General features: G+C 43.9%; 1 protein-coding gene across 1 annotated transcript in view; it reads right to left on the bottom strand.

The window, feature by feature from the left end:
• The window catches only part of MRE11 (MRE11 homolog, double strand break repair nuclease), a 325789-nt gene that overhangs the window by 292518 nt on the left and 12447 nt on the right, over nucleotides 1-20824 (bottom strand). The window contains exons 2-3 of the mRNA XM_040426325.1: nucleotides 6038-6118; nucleotides 1387-1519 (exon numbers count right to left, since the gene is read on the bottom strand). Of these exons, the coding sequence (XP_040282259.1) occupies nucleotides 1387-1519; nucleotides 6038-6060 (156 nt within the window). The 5' untranslated portion in view covers nucleotides 6061-6118. The remainder of the gene's footprint in view (nucleotides 1-1386; nucleotides 1520-6037; nucleotides 6119-20824) is intronic.

Below are 20824 nucleotides of genomic sequence, written 5' to 3'. Positions count from 1 at the left end.
TTTTATTTTTGTTAGAAAATTGTACATGAAGTCTTCCCATAGCAATCCTATAACTGAGCACTGCTGAGGAGAATCCATCTTCAGTATCTACTGAACGCTAAAATATCGCCAATAGGAACATAACCCTGTCACTCATGTGTGGACACATAAAAAAAACACTCTACCAAATCCCATAGACCACACATGTAACATAACAAAACATCATTTTATTGAAACACAATATGACAATAATAAACACATATATAAAATCATGCCGATGAGTACTGTGATCGAGACCCCCCTTGGCCAGTAAAGTGCCTCCAATATAGATAAAGTGACCAGTGCAAAATGGCAAAAACTAGGAATTACTGTAGGGAAAAAGAAAACCCAAACTACCAACAGAGTAAAAGATTGACCCCCCCCGGGTCAGTATGGCGCATCAATTTATGTTTAATTTTGTACTTAGGCATTGATTATGGCTGCACCAGTAGACTGTATTGATAACTATTTCAACTTTGATACACGTATGGGCCAACCAATGTGCGTTCAATCTTTTACTCAGTTGGTAGTCTGAGTTTTCTTTTTCCCTACAGTAATTCCTGGTTCTTGCCATTGTGTCACTTTATCTATATTGGAGACACTTTACTGGCCAAGGAGGTCGATCACAGTACTCATCTGCATGATTTTATTGTGCTTATTGTCATTGTCATATTGTGTTTCAATAAAATGTTTTGTTATATTAAATGTGTTGTCTATGTGATTTGGTAGAGAATCTACTGAACACTTCTCAGCCTGCCTCTGGTCTCCCTGACCTAGGTTTTGCTTTATCCTGCCTCCCTTAATGTGTAATAGTCCTTACTAAGACTGTGGCCCTCCGCTCAACTTTCCCAGCAGAGGAGTTCTGTAGGGCTGCAGCATTCACCGCCGACTGTAATGCTATCCTGTACTTACTGTCAGTGCCATCTTCCTAGAACTACCCAAAGGCATGCTGGGAAGGTAGAGAGGAGCGAGTGCTAGCAGCAGATCAACTGCAGGGTCACATTAGAGTAATCAGACTTGCTGTGTATTATAGCATCATCCCATCATACTATTACGTCACGGCGGGGGCATGGAGACATTCAGAAATTAATCAGAATTCTCAACTTAACAACACGACAATGGCAGACACTCATTTTCATTCATATTCACCGATCATAAAGAGATGTCATATCCAAGTGTGGAGCAGCTTGTCAGTCAACTTTTTATACATATAATGACCCTTTGTGTTTGAAGTCTTGAGAACGTCACTTTCTTCATCCTTTGGGTCTATAGGCGTTAGTTTACAGTGAAATCCTGACACCAGTGACAGCATGGTCCGGCTTCTCCACAGCGGTCAGAAGCTATCAACAGCAATTACAGAGCACTTACTTCGTTATCCTTGGCCAGCCGCAGGATCTCGTCAAAAGTCACAAAACTGTCATTTCCTCGCACAGCATCTTTTTCCATGTAGCCCAGGTGAATGTCAGTCGCCACAAGGATTTTAAACGTGTCCTCGTCATCACTGACAATGAGAGAGACCAGAACAAGGAGAGATGGTTTAGTGCCGCCCCTCACATAATATAAAATATATTACGACAGTGGTATACATATAATAGAGAGCTTATAACAGCTGCTGCCGGTCTACAATATCCATAACATTAAAACCACTGACAAGAACGTTGACTGTTTCATGACAATGGAGTCTGTCTAGAGGTGGGATATATAAAATCAGTACACAGGAGGCAGTATTATAGTAGTTATATTCTTGTACATAGGAGGCAGTATTATAGTAGTTATATTCTTGTACATAGAAGCAGTATTATAGTTGTTATATTCTTGTACATAGGAGCAGTATTATAGTAGTTATATTCTTGTACATAGGAGGAGTATTATAGTAGTTATATTCTTGTACATAGGAGGCAGTATTATAGTAGTTATATTCTTGTACATAGGAGCAGTATTATAGTAGTTATATTCTTGTACATAGGAGCAGTATTATAGTAGTTATATTCTTGTACATAGGTTGCAGTATTATAGTAGTTATATTCTTGTACATAGGAGGCAGTATTATAGTAGTTATATTCTTGTACATTGGAGGCAGTATTATAGTAGTTATATTCTTGTACATAGGAGCAGTATTATAGTAGTTATATTCTTGTACATAGGAGTATTATAGTAGTTATATAGTTATATTCTTGTACATAGGAGCAGTATTATAGTAGTTATATTCTTGTACATAGAAGCAGTATTATAGTTGTTATATTCTTGTACATAGGAGCAGTATTATAGTTGTTATATTCTTGTACATAGGAGCAGTATTATAGTAGTTATATTCTTGTACATAGGAGCAGTATTATAGTAGTTATATTCTTGTACATAGGAGGCAGTATTATAGTAGTTATATTCTTGTACATAGGAGGAGTATTATAGTAGTTATATTCTTATACATAGGAGCAGTATTATAGTAGTTATATTCTTGTACATAGAAGCAGTATTATAGTAGTTATATTCTTGTAGACAGGAGCAGTATTATAGTAGTTATATTCTTGTACATAGGAGCAGTATTATAGTAGTTATATTCTTGTACATAGGAGTATTATAGTAGTTATATAGTTATATTCTTGTACATAGGTGCAGTATTATAGTAGTTATATTCTTGTACATAGAAGCAGTATTATAGTAGTTATATTCTTGTACATAGGAGGCAGTATTATAGTAGTTATATTCTTGTACATAGGAGGCAGTATTATAGTAATTATATTCTTGTACATAGGAGGCAGTATTATAGTAGTTATATTCTTGTACATAGGAGGCAGTATTATAGTAGTTATATTCTTGTACATAGGAGGCAGTATTATAGTAATTATATTCTTGTACATAGGAGCAGTATTATAGTAGTTATATTCTTGTACATAGGAGGCAGTATTATAGTAGTTATATTCTTGTACATAGGAGCAGTATTATAGTAGTTATATTCTTGTACATAGGAGCAGTATTATAGTAGTTATATTCTTGTACATAGGTTGCAGTATTATAGTAGTTATATTCTTGTACATAGGAGGCAGTATTATAGTAGTTATATTCTTGTACATAGGAGGCAGTATTATAATAGTTATATTCTTGTACATAGGAGCAGTATTATAGTAGTAATATTCTTGTACATAGGAGGCAGTATTATAGTAGTTATATTCTTGTACATAGGAGGCAGTATTATAGTAGTTATATTCTTGTACATAGGAGCAGTATTATAGTAGATATATTCTTATACATAGGAGGCAGGATTATAGTAGTTATATTCTTGTACATAGGAGCAGTTTTATAGTAGTTATATTCTTGTACATAGGAGCAGTATTATAGTAGTTATATTCTTGTACATAGGAGACAGTATTATAGTAGTTATATTCTTGTACATAGGAGGCAGTATTATAGTAGTTATATTCTTGTACATAGGAGCAGTATTATAGTAGTTATATTCTTGTACATAGGAGGCAGTATTATAGTAGCTATATTCTTGTACATAGGAGCAGTATTATAGCAGTTATAATCTTGTACATAGGAGCAGTATTATAGCAGTTATATTCTTGTACATTGGAGGCAGTATTATAGTAGTTATATTCTTGTACATAGGAGACAGTATTATAGTAGTTATATTCTTGTACATAGGTTGCAGTATTATAGTAGTTATATTCTTGTACATAGGAGGCAGTATTATAGTAGTTATATTCTTGTACATTGGAGGCAGTATTATAGTAGTTATATTCTTGTACATAGGAGCAGTATTATAGTAGTTATATTCTTGTACATAGGAGTATTATAGTAGTTATATAGTTATATTCTTGTACATAGGAGCAGTATTATAGTAGTTATATTCTTGTACATAGAAGCAGTATTATAGTTGTTATATTCTTGTACATAGGAGCAGTATTATAGTTGTTATATTCTTGTACATAGGAGCAGTATTATAGTAGTTATATTCTTGTACATAGGAGCAGTATTATAGTAGTTATATTCTTGTACATAGGAGGCAGTATTATAGTAGTTATATTCTTGTACATAGGAGGAGTATTATAGTAGTTATATTCTTATACATAGGAGCAGTATTATAGTAGTTATATTCTTGTACATAGAAGCAGTATTATAGTAGTTATATTCTTGTAGACAGGAGCAGTATTATAGTAGTTATATTCTTGTACATAGGAGCAGTATTATAGTAGTTATATTCTTGTACATAGGAGTATTATAGTAGTTATATAGTTATATTCTTGTACATAGGTGCAGTATTATAGTAGTTATATTCTTGTACATAGAAGCAGTATTATAGTAGTTATATTCTTGTACATAGGAGGCAGTATTATAGTAGTTATATTCTTGTACATAGGAGGCAGTATTATAGTAATTATATTCTTGTACATAGGAGCAGTATTATAGTAGTTATATTCTTGTACATAGGAGGCAGTATTATAGTAGTTATATTCTTGTACATAGGAGGCAGTATTATAGTAATTATATTCTTGTACATAGGAGCAGTATTATAGTAGTTATATTCTTGTACATAGGAGGCAGTATTATAGTAGTTATATTCTTGTACATAGGAGCAGTATTATAGTAGTTATATTCTTGTACATAGGAGCAGTATTATAGTAGTTATATTCTTGTACATAGGTTGCAGTATTATAGTAGTTATATTCTTGTACATAGGAGGCAGTATTATAGTAGTTATATTCTTGTACATAGGAGGCAGTATTATAATAGTTATATTCTTGTACATAGGAGCAGTATTATAGTAGTAATATTCTTGTACATAGGAGGCAGTATTATAGTAGTTATATTCTTGTACATAGGAGGCAGTATTATAGTAGTTATATTCTTGTACATAGGAGCAGTATTATAGTAGATATATTCTTATACATAGGAGGCAGGATTATAGTAGTTATATTCTTGTACATAGGAGCAGTTTTATAGTAGTTATATTCTTGTACATAGGAGCAGTATTATAGTAGTTATATTCTTGTACATAGGAGACAGTATTATAGTAGTTATATTCTTGTACATAGGAGGCAGTATTATAGTAGTTATATTCTTGTACATAGGAGCAGTATTATAGTAGTTATATTCTTGTACATAGGAGGCAGTATTATAGTAGCTATATTCTTGTACATAGGAGCAGTATTATAGTAGTTATAATCTTGTACATAGGAGCAGTATTATAGCAGTTATATTCTTGTACATTGGAGGCAGTATTATAGTAGTTATATTCTTGTACATAGGAGACAGTATTATAGTAGTTATATTCTTGTACATAGGAGGCAGTATTATAGTAGTTATATTCTTGTACATAGGAGCAGTATTATAGTAGTTATATTCTTGTACATAGGAGCAGTATTATAGTAGTTATATTCTTGTACATAAGAGCAGTATTATAGTAGTTATATTCTTGTACATAGGAGGCAGTATTATAGTAGTTATATTCTTGTACATAGGAGGCAGTATTATAGTAGTTATATTCTTGTACATAGAAGCAGTATTATAGTTGTTATATTCTTGTACATAGGAGCAGTATTATAGTAGTTATATTCTTGTACATAGGAGGAGTATTATAGTAGTTATATTCTTATACATAGGAGCAGTATTATAGTAGTTATATTCTTGTACATAGAAGCAGTATTATAGTAGTTATATTCTTGTACATAGGAGGCAGTATTATAGTAGTTATATTCTTGTACATAGGAGGCAGTATTATAGTAATTATATTCTTGTACATAGGAGCAGTATTATAGTAGTTATATTCTCGTACATAGAAGCAGTATTATAGTAGTTATATTCTTGTACATAGCAGGCAGTATTATAGTAGTTATATTCTTGTACATAGGAGCAGTATTATAGTAGTTATATTCTTGTACATAGGAGCAGTATTATAGTAGTTATATTCTTGTACATAGGTGGCAGTATTATAGTAGGTATAGTTTTGTAAAAAGGGAACAGTATTATTGTTCACAATGCTACTTTAAAAAAATGAAAATAAAAAAATAAGATTACTTACAGGGAGTTACCAGACGAACTCATGTCTACACTTTAGCCAGATAGCACAAATTTCAGATGGAACATGCAAATTGCCCAAGGCCTGGAGGAGAAATAGACACAGTGATCATGCTGCACAGTGTTATTGTCATTTCCAACATAAATGTCATCTTGTGCTTCATAAAGAAGATGCAGTGATGAAGAAGAAAGAATAACAGCTCTACAATGATTTCAAGTGCATCACGCCGACCAAAGATAGAAAAAAACAAAAAAAAGAGAGAGATTTGGAGGAAGTGTCTTCTATTATGCCTTACACATGCTAAGGAGCTGATTGCACGATTGTCTAAGGAGCAGTAGACAGTGGCTCAAGAGTCAGATCCTCAGCGCGACTACATGATAGAAGGAATGAGACTGTGCAATTCTGCCATTTTTATGCTAAACACAAGATGCTGTGAAAGCACTCCGACAATCAGGGATGCAATTATCTCATCCATGTAAAGGGCAGAATTTCCTGGCAAGGGTCCTTTCACACAGGCAGATTTCTGCCCGTAACGAGCGACGATTAACAGTCAACCGGCGCTCATTCAAGGGCCTTTTATATGGGCAGATATGTTCCTCATCATCTGGACGTTCACTTAGTCAATTATCTTCTCGTGTAAAAGTCCTTAAACAAGTGTCAATCAAGTTGCTGTATTGGCTCATAACTCAAGACCCTAACAGACAGAATGACACCCCTCCACCCCCAATGTTATAGGCACCCCCCCCCCCATCCTAGCCCCTTCCAGGTATCCCCATGTAATCAACTTTAGCACGCTCCAGCAATCTTCTGCAGGGAGAGTTGGAGCTGTACATGGTCAGTATCACCACCGGGTTTAAAGGGGTTTTCTGGAAATTTACTAAATATGTCCCATCCTTAGGTTCGGTGGAGGTCCGAATCTCAGCAGCCACGCCATACAGCTGTTTCCACACCAAACCACCACAACTTCATACACTGCGTCATGGCCATGACTGGTTACTGCAGCACTGCTCCCGTTCAGGTTAATGGTACAACCACTACACCATGTACGGAGCAGAGGTGCTCTAGTGTCGGTGAATGAGAACCCCGCCGATATGATCTTGATGAACTAACATGATTGCAAGGGTCAATTTTCTAGTTAATCTGGAGGAAAAAGGCAAATTTAAAAGGGGCTTTTCCCATCTCAACATTTGTGGCACATGGCTAGGATATGCTACAAAATGTCAGACGGGTGTGGGCCTCACCTCAGGGACTAACTCCTATCTCGAGAAGGGGGCACCTGAAGTGAAGGGGTGCACGTGGCACAAATGCAGTGTCCTCTCCATTTGCTGCTGTGGGACTTCCAAAAATATCCACAACGGCAAGCTTGACTACTTAAAAAATGGGATTTCAACATCTCAACATATGTGACGCATCGTTAAGATATGCCACAAAAGTCAGAAAGGAGGTGGGACCTGCACCTATTTTGAGAACGGGGCATCTGCACGAAGGAGAACTTCCAAAAATATTCGAGCCAGCGAGCTACTTTGGAAGTTCCAAGAAGAGCAAGCTGTGCAAGTTAGGGGACTACAGGAAATAGCGACGCCGGGGCGGAGCTAGCGCCGGAAGGGAATGGTCGCAAGCGCTTGAGCTCCGTTACATAGACTCGCTCCCTACCTAGCCTACGCCAGCACACCCGACTTAAAATGGTAAAAATAGGAAACCCTAAACCAGGGGACTCCACCCGCCATCAAAAGACCCCGACTGGTGAAGGTGATATGGATAAATTCATCAGGAAAGCTGCTGCTATATGCGCTAAAGAATCCAAGATGGCGCCACAAACTGAGGCCTCCATGAGTGAACATGAGGCCTCTGACGGTGAGAGCGACACGGAGGAATCAAGGGGCTCACAGGTCTTCCGATTTCAAGGAAATTCCTCAAAAAGACCTTATCGAGAGCTCTGGAACCAGTGGCTCATGAGCTGGTCTCCCTCCGCCAAGACGTGAGACACATTGGGGGCAGAGTAGAGACGCTGGAAACCTCACAAGCCGCCATGCAAGATTGGCAAACAGCGGCAACAGTCAGCATACAGAAATGCCAAGACCATCTAAACGCGGTTCACACAGCCCTGAAGGACCAGTAGAACCGCGGAAGGAGAAACAACCTCCGATTCCGCGGAGTCCCAGAATCCATCACCGCATCTGAGGTACCGACTGCGATCCTAGCCATTTGCGCAGACCTGTTAGGTCCTGATAACCCGTCGCAAATCATCCTAGAAAGGGCCCACAGAGCTTTGCGGCCCCAGCCAAACGCTTCAGACCCCCCGAGGGACATAATTTGTCGCTTCCTCAATTACCAAGACAAAGAAGCTGTTCTCTACAAATCCCGCAACTCCTCCAAACTTACATACAAAGGTGCAGTCATCAATATCTATCTACCAAGATCTGGCACCCATCACATTAAAGAAACGCAAAGTCCTCAAACCATTGACGGATTGGCTCAGGAACCAAAAAGTCCCGTACCGCTGGACATTTCCTTTCGGTCTCACCTTTGCCTTTAATGGCCGCAGACACAACATCCAATCTCACACAGATCTTGCCCAGATGTTCGACCACCTGGAGATACAACCCATGAAAATAGAGAACTGGGACTTTATACAAGATTTAACTTCTCTCCCTGAGATCCCGAAATCAATCCCGTTTGAGATGAGAAGAACCCCGAAAGCCGAACGTCAGAAGAGGAAGAACTCACCCTTAACTCCAAGAAGAATCAATTCGGATTACTTCTGACTCTAACCATCTGTCACGGAACCATGAACCAGACGTACAACAAGAGATAAGTGAAAATAAGAAGGCTTTATTGAAAATAAAGCTGTAAAGCAAAAGTCCAAACGGATGGTGAAACCGAGCAGAGTCTTTGCGAAGCCAGAGGTCAGGAACCAGAAGGGTAGTCAGACGAAGCCAGGATCAGGAACCAGCAGGGTAGTCAGACGAAGCCAGGATCAGGAACCAGCAGGGTAGTCAGACGAAGCCAGGATCAGGAACCAGCAGGGTAGTCAGACGAAGCCAGGATCAGGAACCAGCAGGGTAGTCAGACGAAGCCAGGATCAGGAACCAGAAGCAGCAGCAGCAGCAGCAGTCTTAGAAGCATGTGAACACAAGAGGACCAAGCAAGGAACTGAAGCCACAGACCTCCTATATATATGAGCTAGGCATCCAGCTCCTCCCAGGGGAAGGAGGAGCCGCAGGGTGGAAGGCTACAAGAAACCCAGAAACCTAAGATGGCCGCCAGCACATGTCAAACGAAGGAGAGCAGCAAGCAGGTAAGACCATGACAGTACCTCCCCCTCAAGGGCCCCTCCTCCGCGGAGCACAAAACGGTTTCTGAGGGAAGCGTGCGTGGAAGGCTCGGAGCAAGGCAGGAGCATGGACATCTGCGGAGGGAACCCAGGAACGCTCCTCTGGACCATAACCACGCCAATGGACCAAAAACTGCAACCGACCGCGGACCAGGCGTGAGTCCAGGATATTGCTCACCTCATATTCCTCACGATTGCCCACTTGGACCGGACGAGGCCGAGGAACCGAGGAAGTGAAACGATTACACACCAGTGGCTTCAACAGGGAGACATGAAACACGTTGGAGATCCGCATGCCAGGAGGAAGCGCAAGGGCATAGGCTACCGGGTTTACCCTGCGAAGCACTCGGAAGGGACCAACAAAGCGAGGCGCCAGCTTGGGAGTGGGCACTCGAAGGTTGAGGTTGCGGGTGGACAACCATACACGGTCTCCGACCTGGTAGGAAGGAGCAGGCGCTCGTCTGCGATCAGCCTGGAGTCTCTGGCGCTGCGCAGAGACCTCAAGGGACTTCTGGATCTGTACCCAAGAAGCACGTAGGACGGAAAGGTGATCCTCCACAGCCGGAATATCCTGGGGAGAGAATACCTCCGGTAACACGGCAGGTTGGAACCCATAATTGGCCATGAAGGGAGACGTCCCAGAGGAAGAGTTCACTGCCGTGTTCCTGGCAAACTCAGCCCAAGGCAGGAGGTCAACCCAATTGTCTTGGTGATCGGAGACATAGCAACGAAGGAATTGCTCCAAGGCCTGATTGGATCGTTCTGCGGCCCCATTGGACTGAGGGTGGTAGGCCGAGGAGAAGGAGAGATGAATCCCCAACTGGGAGCAAAAGGCGCGCCAGAACCTGGACACAAACTGACTCCCCCGATCCGACACAATCTCCTTAGGCAAACCGTGCAACCGGAAGACCTCCCTGGCAAAAATCGTGGCCAACTCTTGTGCAGAGGGTAACTTCTTGAGAGGAACACAGTGGCACATTTTGGAAAACCGATCCACAATCATGAGAATGACCGTATGGCCTCGGGATGCAGGGAGGTCCACAATGAAATCCATCCCCAGGTGTGACCATGGGCGCTCCCCGGTGGCTATGGGTTGCAGAAGGCCCAACGGAAGGTGCCGAGGGGACTTACTCTGGGCACAAACGGAGCATGCCGCTACATATGCGGCGATGTCGGAACGTAGGGAAGGCCACCAGAACAGACGTGAAACAGCCCAGGACAGCTGATTCTTTCCAGGATGCCCCGCGGTCTTGGAGTTATGGTAGGTTCGCAACAACCGAGTGCGCAACTCCTCAGGCACAAAACATCTGCCGTTGGGTCTCCCAGAGGGAGCACCAGATTGAGCCGCCAAAATCTGCTCACCCAGGGGAGAGGTCAGGCTGGTGCGAATGGCGGCCAGGATCTGATTCGGAGGTATGACCGAAGTCGGAATCGACTCCTCCCTGGACAGCTCGGAGTACTGCCGTGATAAGGCATCCGCCCTGATGTTCTTGGAACCGGGTAGGTAGGAGACCACGTAATTAAAACGTGACAAGAACAGAGCCCATCTGGCCTGACGTGGTGTCAATCTCTTGGCCTCAGAAAGGTAGGTCAGATTCTTGTGGTCCGTCAGGATGAGAACCGGAACCACCGAACCCTCGAGCAAGTGCCTCCATTCTTTAAGGGCCTGCACGATGGCCAATAACTCCCTGTCACCAATCTGATAGTTGCACTCCGCGGAAGACAGTTTCCGGGAGTAAAACCCACAAGGAAGCAGAGGACCCTCTGGTGTTCTACGCTGAGACAGAAGGGCGCCTACTCCCATCTCAGACGCGTCCACCTCGAGGACAAAGGGCAACCCAGGGTTGGGATGCGACAGAATCGGAGCCGACACAAAGGCGGACTTTAGGGCCTCAAAAGCTCGGATGGCCTCGAGCGGCCAGACCTGGGAATTGCTGCCCTTCCTGGTCAGATCCGTGAGAGGCTTGGCCAGCATGGAAAAGTCCCTGATGAACTTCCGATAATAATTGGCGAAGCCCAAAAAGCGCTGCAGGGAACGAAGACCACTGGGCTGGGGCCACTGTAAGACAGCCGAAACCTTCTCAGGATCCATGGAGAACCCCTCAGCGGAAATGATGTAACCTAAGAAGGTTACCTGGGATCGGTGAAATTCGCATTTCTCAAGCTTACCGAACAGCTTGTTCTCTCGTAACCGTTGCAACACTCGTCTGACATCCAGAATGTGGGCCTCCATGGATTCAGAATATACCAAGATGTCATCCAAATAGACTACCACACACTGCTGCAACAGGTCACGGAAAACATCGTTGATGAATTCCTGAAAGACTGCGGGCGCATTGCACAACCCAAAGGGCATAACCAAGGATTCGTAATGACCGGTCCTGGTGTTAAACGCGGTCTTCCACTCATCGCCTGCCTTGATCCTTACCAGGTTATATGCCGCCCTCAGGTCGAGTTTGGTAAAGACCGTGGCCCCTTTAAGGCGATCGAACAGCTCGGAAATCAAGGGTATCGGGTAAGCGTTCTTGATCGTGATGCGATTGAGACCCCTGTAATCGATGCAAGGCCTCAACTCACCGCCCTTCTTTTTCACAAAGAAAAATCCAGCCCCTGCCGGGGACGAAGATTTGCGAATGTGTCCGCGTGAAAGCGCCTCCCTCACGTACTCCTCCATGGCCTCATTCTCCGCTACCGACAGTGGATACACTTTGCCACGAGGAGGAGCGGCACCAGATTGTAACTCTATGGCACAATCGTATGGGCGGTGCGGAGGTAGGGCAACCGCGCGCACCTTATCGAATACATCCCGGTACTCCTCGTATTCAGGAGGCAACAGAGAGTCCGAGGAAGTACACAGCAACTTGACAGACCCATGGATGCAACTAGCCCCACACTGTGGTGACCACGAGAGGATCTCGACCGATCTCCAATCGAAAGTCGGATTATGCTTCTGGAGCCAGGGGTACCCCAAGACCACCGAGTAGTGTGGAGACGAAATAACCTGGAGGCAGACCGACTCTCTGTGAACGGCACCAATGGCTATCCCCACTGGAAGGGTCTCATGAGTCACGTGTGGCGGCAGAAGGGGTCTGCCGTCTATCGCCTCAAGAGCCAGTGGGGAACCTCGAGCCTGCAGAGGAATGGAATTGGCGGCAGCGAACACACTATCAATGAACAAACCACCAGCACCAGAGTCCACCAACGCCTGGGTCGTCACCGAGCCCCCGACCCAGGAGAGGACAACAGTGATCAGTGGTTTGTCAACACGGGAAACCGGGGACGAGGAGACTCCACCCAAGATCTGCCCCCGACAGGATCTCAGGGTACGAGCGTTTCCCGGACGGTTCGGACATGCCAACCGAAAATGCCCACCGAGACCACAGTACATGCATCGGCCCTCGCGTCTCCGGAGTGCCCTCTCCCCCTCGGACAGGCGAGCAAACCCCAGCTGCATGGGTTCACCCCCAGACAAGTCATCCCCAGGAGGCGTGGGAGGAGAGGGAGGCACGGGTGGGACAGCAAACGTAGGCACCAATCTGTTAAAAGACCTCCGCAGGTTCTCCTTAAAGGAAGGTCTCTCCCTGAGTCTGGTGTCAATCAAAATCAGGAAAGAAATAAGAGACTCGAGCTCAACTGGTAGGTCCTTAGCTGCAACCTCATCCTTCAAGGCATCCGAGAGACCATGAGAGAAAGCAGCGACCAGAGCCTCATTATTCCAGCCCACCTCTGCTGCCAGGGTACGAAACTCAATGGCGTATTCAGCTACGGATCGTGAACCCTGTCTGATGGACATAAGGAGCTTCGCAGCAGAGGCAGCACGAGCCGGCACATCGAATACCTTCCGAAGAGAAGCAACAAAACCGGAAAACTCGGCAACCACCGGATTGTTGTTCTCCCATAAAGGGCTGGCCCAGGCCAAGGCCTTGTCCGAGAGCAGCGAGATCAAGAAGCCCACCTTTGATCTCTCAGTAGGAAAGGCATGTGGCAGCAACTCGAAATAAATGCCCACCTGGTTAAGGAAACCTCGGCACTGAGTTGGCTCTCCCCCAAAGCGCTGTGGAAGAGGGGCAGAACCGGTCATACCCCGAAACACCGCAGGCGCAACAACAGGTGTCGGGGTAGACTCTGGCGCAACAACCGGAGCGGCAGTAGGAGCGAGCCCAGGAGCGACAACCGACCCATCGGCAACGGGAGCGAAATGAGCCGTGCGTTCAAGCAGGGTTTGCAACGCCACAGCGAACCGACCCAACAGGTGATCCTGCTGATCAAGTCTGGCAACCAGCGTGGGTAGCGAGGATGGCCCTGTACCGTCAGAATTCATGGCTTGGTCCTAATGTCACGGAACCATGAACCAGACGTACAACAAGAGATAAGTGAAAATAAGAAGGCTTTATTGAAAATAAAGCTGTAAAGCAAAAGTCCAAACGGATGGTGAAACCGAGCAGAGTCTTTGCGAAGCCAGAGGTCAGGAACCAGAAGGGTAGTCAGACGAAGCCAGGATCAGGAACCAGCAGGGTAGTCAGACGAAGCCAGGATCAGGAACCAGCAGGGTAGTCAGACGAAGCCAGGATCAGGAACCAGCAGGGTAGTCAGACGAAGCCAGGATCAGGAACCAGCAGGGTAGTCAGACGAAGCCAGGATCAGGAACCAGAAGCAGCAGCAGCAGCAGTCTTAGAAGCATGTGAACACAAGAGGACCAAGCAAGGAACTGAAGCCACAGACCTCCTATATATATGAGCTAGGCATCCAGCTCCTCCCAGGGGAAGGAGGAGCCGCAGGGTGGAAGGCTACAAGAAACCCAGAAACCTAAGATGGCCGCCAGCACATGTCAAACGAAGGAGAGCAGCAAGCAGGTAAGACCATGACACCATCCTAATCTTACACCCGTTTTCATAGTCACAGAACTCTGACGGAGTTCCCACTTTCTCGCTCTGCGACGCTTTGATGAACCTGGAGGTTCTCGTTTTCCCCTGGTTCTTGGTTTAGTCCCTACTATCACGGCCCATTAGTACGCTATGTTCATTTTCCTATTAACCCCCAGTAAATAACAATGTAGTAAGGGTGTCCCCTTATCCGCTTAATCCCTCACCCATAATAACCCTGCCGGGTTATGAAACCCACCATCCCATCTGCTGCAGCCTTTCACCCATACCCCCCTCTCCCCCCCTTCTCCTCCCTAGCCAAGTTCCTTCCTACCCATATCTTTTTCTTATTCCTTCCCTCCTCCCACCCCCCTTCTCTCCTACACCTCCACGATACTAGTAACAGTTAATTTAATCCTGTATTCCATACAAGTGTTGTTTTATTCCAGATATTTAGCCCACTTTACCAGGAAACAGTCGAGTTCCAAACCACACTGATTTACAGGTTGGATCCTTGCACTGTCGGGCACCTGGGGGTTGGGCCGGCCGGATTTCTGGTGGACCCAGCCGTCAGGTCCTATTCTACATGGTAGGGACAGGTTTCCCAAATGGTTGGATTCCGATCTACCCCCATTATTGTGTTCAGATATACTGTATATCATTTTGTTTGTATCACTCAAGTTGTCTATTTTGTTCTGTATGTTCAAAGGTCACCGGAGCAAGTTCTGGGGAGAGTCAAGCTTCATCAATCCCGATCCATGACGTCTTACTTACAATTTAGGTCAGTTGCACTTCCCACTCTGATCTTCACACCACTTCATATACACTCAGCTTATTCAGATTGGTAGTTTTCCTACACACTCCCAATGGCTGATCTAAGAGTAGCTTCATACAATGTTCATGGATTTAACTCGCCATCCAAGAGACGCCAAATATTTGGGGTGTTGGGGAAAGACAGAGCAAATGTCCTATTCCTTCAAGAGACACACCTGAGGATAGATCGTTTCCCAAACCTCTCCTTCTCCCAGTACTCTCAGTGGTATCACTGCGGGTCTCCCTCCTCCAACTTGAAAGGAGTGAGTATTGGTTTTAAAAGGAATATTCCCTTCTTATTTAATGACCAGATTATCGACACTGAGGGAAGATACCTAATGATCAAAGGCAAAATTGGGTCTCAGTCATACACGTTTATTATGTGTATGCCCCTAACATTAAACAAATTTGCTGGCTCAGGAAAGTCTTGACTATAGTAGAATCTTTCCAAGAAGGCATAACCTTATTTGGTGGAGACTTTAATGTGGCAGTGAACCCTCTGCTAGACTCATCTTCACATAAATCAGTACACTCCCAGAAAACTCTTAGCTCCCTCATATCCAGTCTCTGGAATTCCCATCTGATAGACGCCTGGCGAACCGTTCACCCAGACGAGGTTGATTATACTTTTTATTCCTCAGCTCACAACTCATACCAACGCTTGGACTATCACAAAAAACCATATCCAGCTGTGTACCGATGCAGACGTGGGTTCTTTCCTATGGTCAGACCATGCCCCAATTTACCTAACAGTAACTGCACCCCAAATTAGGAAATACAATAAACCCTGGCGCTTGAATGAATCCTTGTTGGGGGTCCCAGAGACTAAAGATCGACTTCAGCTTTTACTCGACGAATATTTCACCCTTAATAATTCACCAGATGTGTCTCCACAAACTCTCTGGGATGCCCACAAGGCCTTCATCAGGGGCCACTGCATAAGCTTAAGCTCCCACATTAAAAGAGAAAGAGAGAAACAGCTTGATACACTCCACAAACAGATCAGACATATAGAGGGATTGCATAAACGCTCACTACAAAAATCACATTTGTCAGAACTTAGTGATCTTAGAACCTCCCTCAAAAACCTACTAAATACGGCCTCGGCGAAGTTCTACCTACATTCTCAACAAAAGATATTCGCGCATGGTAATAAAGCTTCGAAATTCGTGACCCAGAGAATAAAGAAAAGGAAACAAGACAACTACGTACATAAACTCAGAGATGCCTCAGGCTCCATGACTTATGACCCCATCCAAATCGCGTCACAATTTAGAAACTTCTACGAAGCTCTATACAACATTGACCCCTCCCGACAGGTTACCAACGACATTAAAACCAGCTCACCGATTGACTCCTTCTTAGAAGGTCTAGCTCTCCCAAAATTATCTGATGAGGACAGATCATCACTTCAAGCCCCCTTTACAAAGGAGGAACTCGCGGAGGTTATTAGAAATTCCCCTAAAGGGAAAAGCCCAGGCCCAGATGGCCTCCCAACCCCCTATTACTTAGCTTTCCATAACACACTGATCCCATACTTACTTCCTGTCTATAACGCCTCCCTACTTAACAAACCCCTTTCGGCAGATATGACCAAAGCCCACATAATCCTTATCCCAAAAGAGGGTAAAGACCATACCCAATGCCCAAATTTCAGACCCATTTCCCTCCTTAATCTAGATTTAAAATTCCTAGCTAAATTGCTAGCAAACAGATTAGTAAAAAAAACTCCCTTCCCTTATACATAGAGACCAGGTGGGCCTTATCAAAGGCAGGGAAGGAAAAGATAACACCGCCATTCCTGAGTCCTGAATATTATACACTATGTTAAAAAAAGATCACTTCCCTTAGTTCTTTTCAGCACGGATGCGGAGAAAGCCTTTGATAGAGTCAACTGGTCTTTTATGAAACAGGTCCTCTCATCCCAAAACTTCCCGAGCTCTTTTCTGTATGCTATTGATGCCATGTATATCAATGCCTCTGCTTCAATCTCAGTCAATAGTACAATATCGTCCGCTTTTAATATTAGGAACGGTACTAGACAGGGGTGCCCTTTGTCTCCCCTTCTGATTGTTTTAACCCTGGAACCCCTCCTACAGACTATTAGGAAAGATACAGCTATCAAAAGGTATTACTTTAGGGGATCAGGAACATAAAGCAGCCTTTGCGGACGATATGCTAGTCATGATTAGCAACCCAGAATCAGCTCTTCCCAGGCTTTATCAACACCTTGAAAATTATGGTCTTTGCTCCAATTTTAAAGTAAATCACAATAAATCGCTAATCATATGCTTCGGTCTATCTGCCACTACTAAGAAAAAGTTAGCTCAATCATCCCCTTTGAATTGGTCAGCCCCACACCTGATGTATTTAGGGGTCAAGATCAGCACAGAGCCTTCTCAATTGTTCTCTCTGAACTACAATACTTTGTTAACGGATATTACAAAGACACTTAACAGCCTTGATCTGCCAATACTCTCGTGGTTCGGCAGGAAAAACATCCTAGCCTCACTAATTCTCCCCAAACTAACCTATCTACAACAGGTTCTCCCTATCCCGGTCCCCTTGCTTTTCTACAAAAAAGTGAGATCCCTCTTCAGTTCCTTCATTTGGAACAACAAGAGACCTAGCATACAAATCACTGAAGAGGGCAAAGAAATGGGGAGGTATTGCTCTCCCCGATCCTGAAATATATGAAAAGGCGATTCTCCTAGCCAGAGTGATTGATTGGATGAGGGCCCCTCCACACAAATCATGGGTCTCTATGGAACAGGCTCTACTGGGAACCACACGTAGGGCCTTCTTGCTTGGCCACAAAACAGCTCAATCTTTACCTCCACTTGCCTCTCCACTAATGAAAGCTACTATCTCCGCTTGGAAAGGGTACAAAGACACTCAACACCTAATACCATTTCCCTCTCAAACACTTCAAGTCAGGGATGTAATAAATGTCGCCCCCAAGGCCCTGATAGAAAGTGTGAAGGGGTGCTTCAAAAACTCCACAATTCCACTTAGAGACATCGCTAGCGACTCCCACCTAATCCCTATAGCGGATTTGAGGACCAAACTAAACTATCAGCATTCTAATCCCACCCCCTTACACTTTTTGCGTTCATACATCCAACAAAACATCAAACCACAAGACTTTTCTCGTCCACAAGTATGGCTGGAAAGTCTATTTGACTGTGCCCAGACCCCAACCAAAATAATTTTCCAGATTTATAATAGATTACGGCTTCCTGACGCTTTCTTTATCCCAGCGTTCATTAGACTTTGGGAGAAAGACCTGAACCGGTCGTTTTCCACACAGGAAATAGACAAAATCTTGATCTCCCCTCACATGACAACAAGATGCGTCAGAATACAGGAGAACAGTTATAAAGTGGTGGCCAAATGGTATAAGACCCCAGATAAAACCTGCCTATATTCCGCGTCTGCTTCAGACACATGCTGGAGGTGCTCAAAATCTAGAGGCTTCTTCCTACATATTTGGTGGGAAATAGCCACGCCAGCGGTGAGCTGTTTTTGGAACTTCCATAGCAGAAAATGTAGGGTGGCCGGGTCTCTGGGAATCGACGTCATGCTGATGCAGTTCACATAACCCAGTCCAAATCTTGGTAGTTAATGTCCCCCATAATAACAACCTCATTATTACTTGGCGTCTCATCTATTTCTCTGTTTTCTGTAGACTAGGTTATATTAGGTGGCCTCAGTATTGTGGAAAGATTGAGATCTTCCCAAAGAAGACCTGAGAGAGACAGACGTCATCATAATGTCACTGGGAGGCAAGTCAGAGGTCCTCCGCAGCCACCAAAAGCAAATAGTGGCCAATAGGATGGAGAAAGGCGCTCATAGGGTGAGTAAGTTCAGCAAATCAAATTTCTACTAAAAGAAAATGGTTTGCTCACCTATTGGGGTTGCATCAATTGGACGCAACTGCAATGAAGGTCAAATATGAATGAGTAATGGTTGGTGCAGCCTAGATTCGTCCGATCGCCTTGGGCAGGGGCCACCCTGCCACTCGGGTAACGGTATAAAAGCAAGAAACGCTGAACTTTACGTAGAGTGCATGGACCACAAAGGGCGCACAAAAACAACCGGTCATGGGCAAAGTCTTCGGTTACGGCAGTGTTCAATTTATTCGTAATACAACGCGTTTCGGGGTGCTAAAGTCCCCTTTATCAAGTCTGAGCTGGATGAGTGGAGCAGGTGCCGCGGTCTTTCACCCTGAAAGTGGGCGGGGCATTGTTTCCATTCTACCTTTTCGTCCTATGCTAGGGGGGTGAGTCTCCTGGTACACAAATCGATTGCGTTTACCTGTATTGCCAAAAAGGTAGATAATGAGGGGCGATATGTCTGTCTACACTGTGTGATTTTCACAACTCCATGTGTTTTAGTGGGAGTGTACATCCCACCACCATACTCACCGGTTGTACAATTTATAGCAGACGTGCCAGATATACCAGTTATGTTACTTGGGGACTTCAATAACATTATTGAGCATAGCCTAGATAGAATGGGGGTGGGACAATTATCCCAGGCAACTGGATTAACGTCTTCTGGGGTTCTCATGCAAGAAGCTATGTTGTTGGATTTCTGGAGACTGAAAAATCAGTTAATGAAGCAGTTTTCTTGCTGCTCTAGCACTTACAACTCTTTGTCCAGAATCAACCTTATCCTTGGGAATGCCCTTATGGGGCAATTTGTGAGGAATATACAGTATCTTCCACGCAGGATCTCTGATCACTCACCAGTGATTGCGGTGATTGACTTTTGCCCGTCGCGAATACATAAATGTGGGGGTTGGAAGTTTAATCCTTATTGGCTACCTCTCTTACCAGATGCTGGCGGAATTGGAGAAAAGCTTAAGGAATTCTTCCAGTTTAACTTGCCAGTGCATCTAAATTAGTAGTGTGGGAGACTATGAAAGCGTTCCTGAGGGGCTTGCTCATAGCAGAGGTTAATAAGAAGAAAAGCGAATCCAGAGCGCGCACTAGGAAGTTAATTCTGGAGGTTGAGGCAGCAGAAGTGGATTATATTTCTCATCCACAAGATGTTACTAGAGACAAATGGAAAGAATCTCAACAAAAATTGAATGACAGGTTATTAGAGCAGGCGAAAAACAATCGTTTTTTCCAGAAACAGACCTTTTATGAGGAGGGTGAGAGAGCGGGTAGGCTTTTGGCATTGATATCTAAGGCCCAATTACAAACTACGTATATATATATTGCAGCTTTGAGGGATACATATGGCGCTACTCAAAGTGAACCGCCACAGTTGCTTCAGATCATGTATTCTTTTTATTCCTCACTATACCAATCTAAATTGAGAGTTATGGATTCGGAGATTGATCCATTTTTATTACCCTTAGAACTGAATACTCTGTCAAGTGAGCATAGGGCACTACTAGATGGTCCTATTACTGTTCAAGAACTAGAGGTGGCATTGGGTACAATGTCTAATAACAAAGCTCCAGGAAGGAATGGTTTACCAGCTGAAGTATACAAGCGTTATTCCAGCATTCTCCTTCCCCAATTACTGGAGGTTTGTAATGAGGCCAAGCGACAAGGTCGGCTCCCTGACTCCATGAATGAAGCAGTCATTGTGTTATTACCCAAACCCGACAAAGATGTTCTTGAGGCTGAATCTTATAGGCCCATTTCTCTACTCCCGGTCGATATTAAACTTTTGGCAAAAGTATTAGCAAACCGTCTGAACTCAGTGATATCCACTTTAATAAGTCAGGATCAAGCGGGCTTTATGCCTAATATGTCTACAGCG

Source organism: Bufo bufo, chromosome 3, assembly GCF_905171765.1.
Source record: "Bufo bufo chromosome 3, aBufBuf1.1, whole genome shotgun sequence".
In the NCBI taxonomy this organism is placed as follows: Eukaryota; Metazoa; Chordata; class Amphibia; order Anura; family Bufonidae; genus Bufo; species Bufo bufo.
The sequence above is the reverse complement of the archived record's forward strand: the minus strand, read 5'-3'. Positions and strand labels throughout refer to the sequence as shown.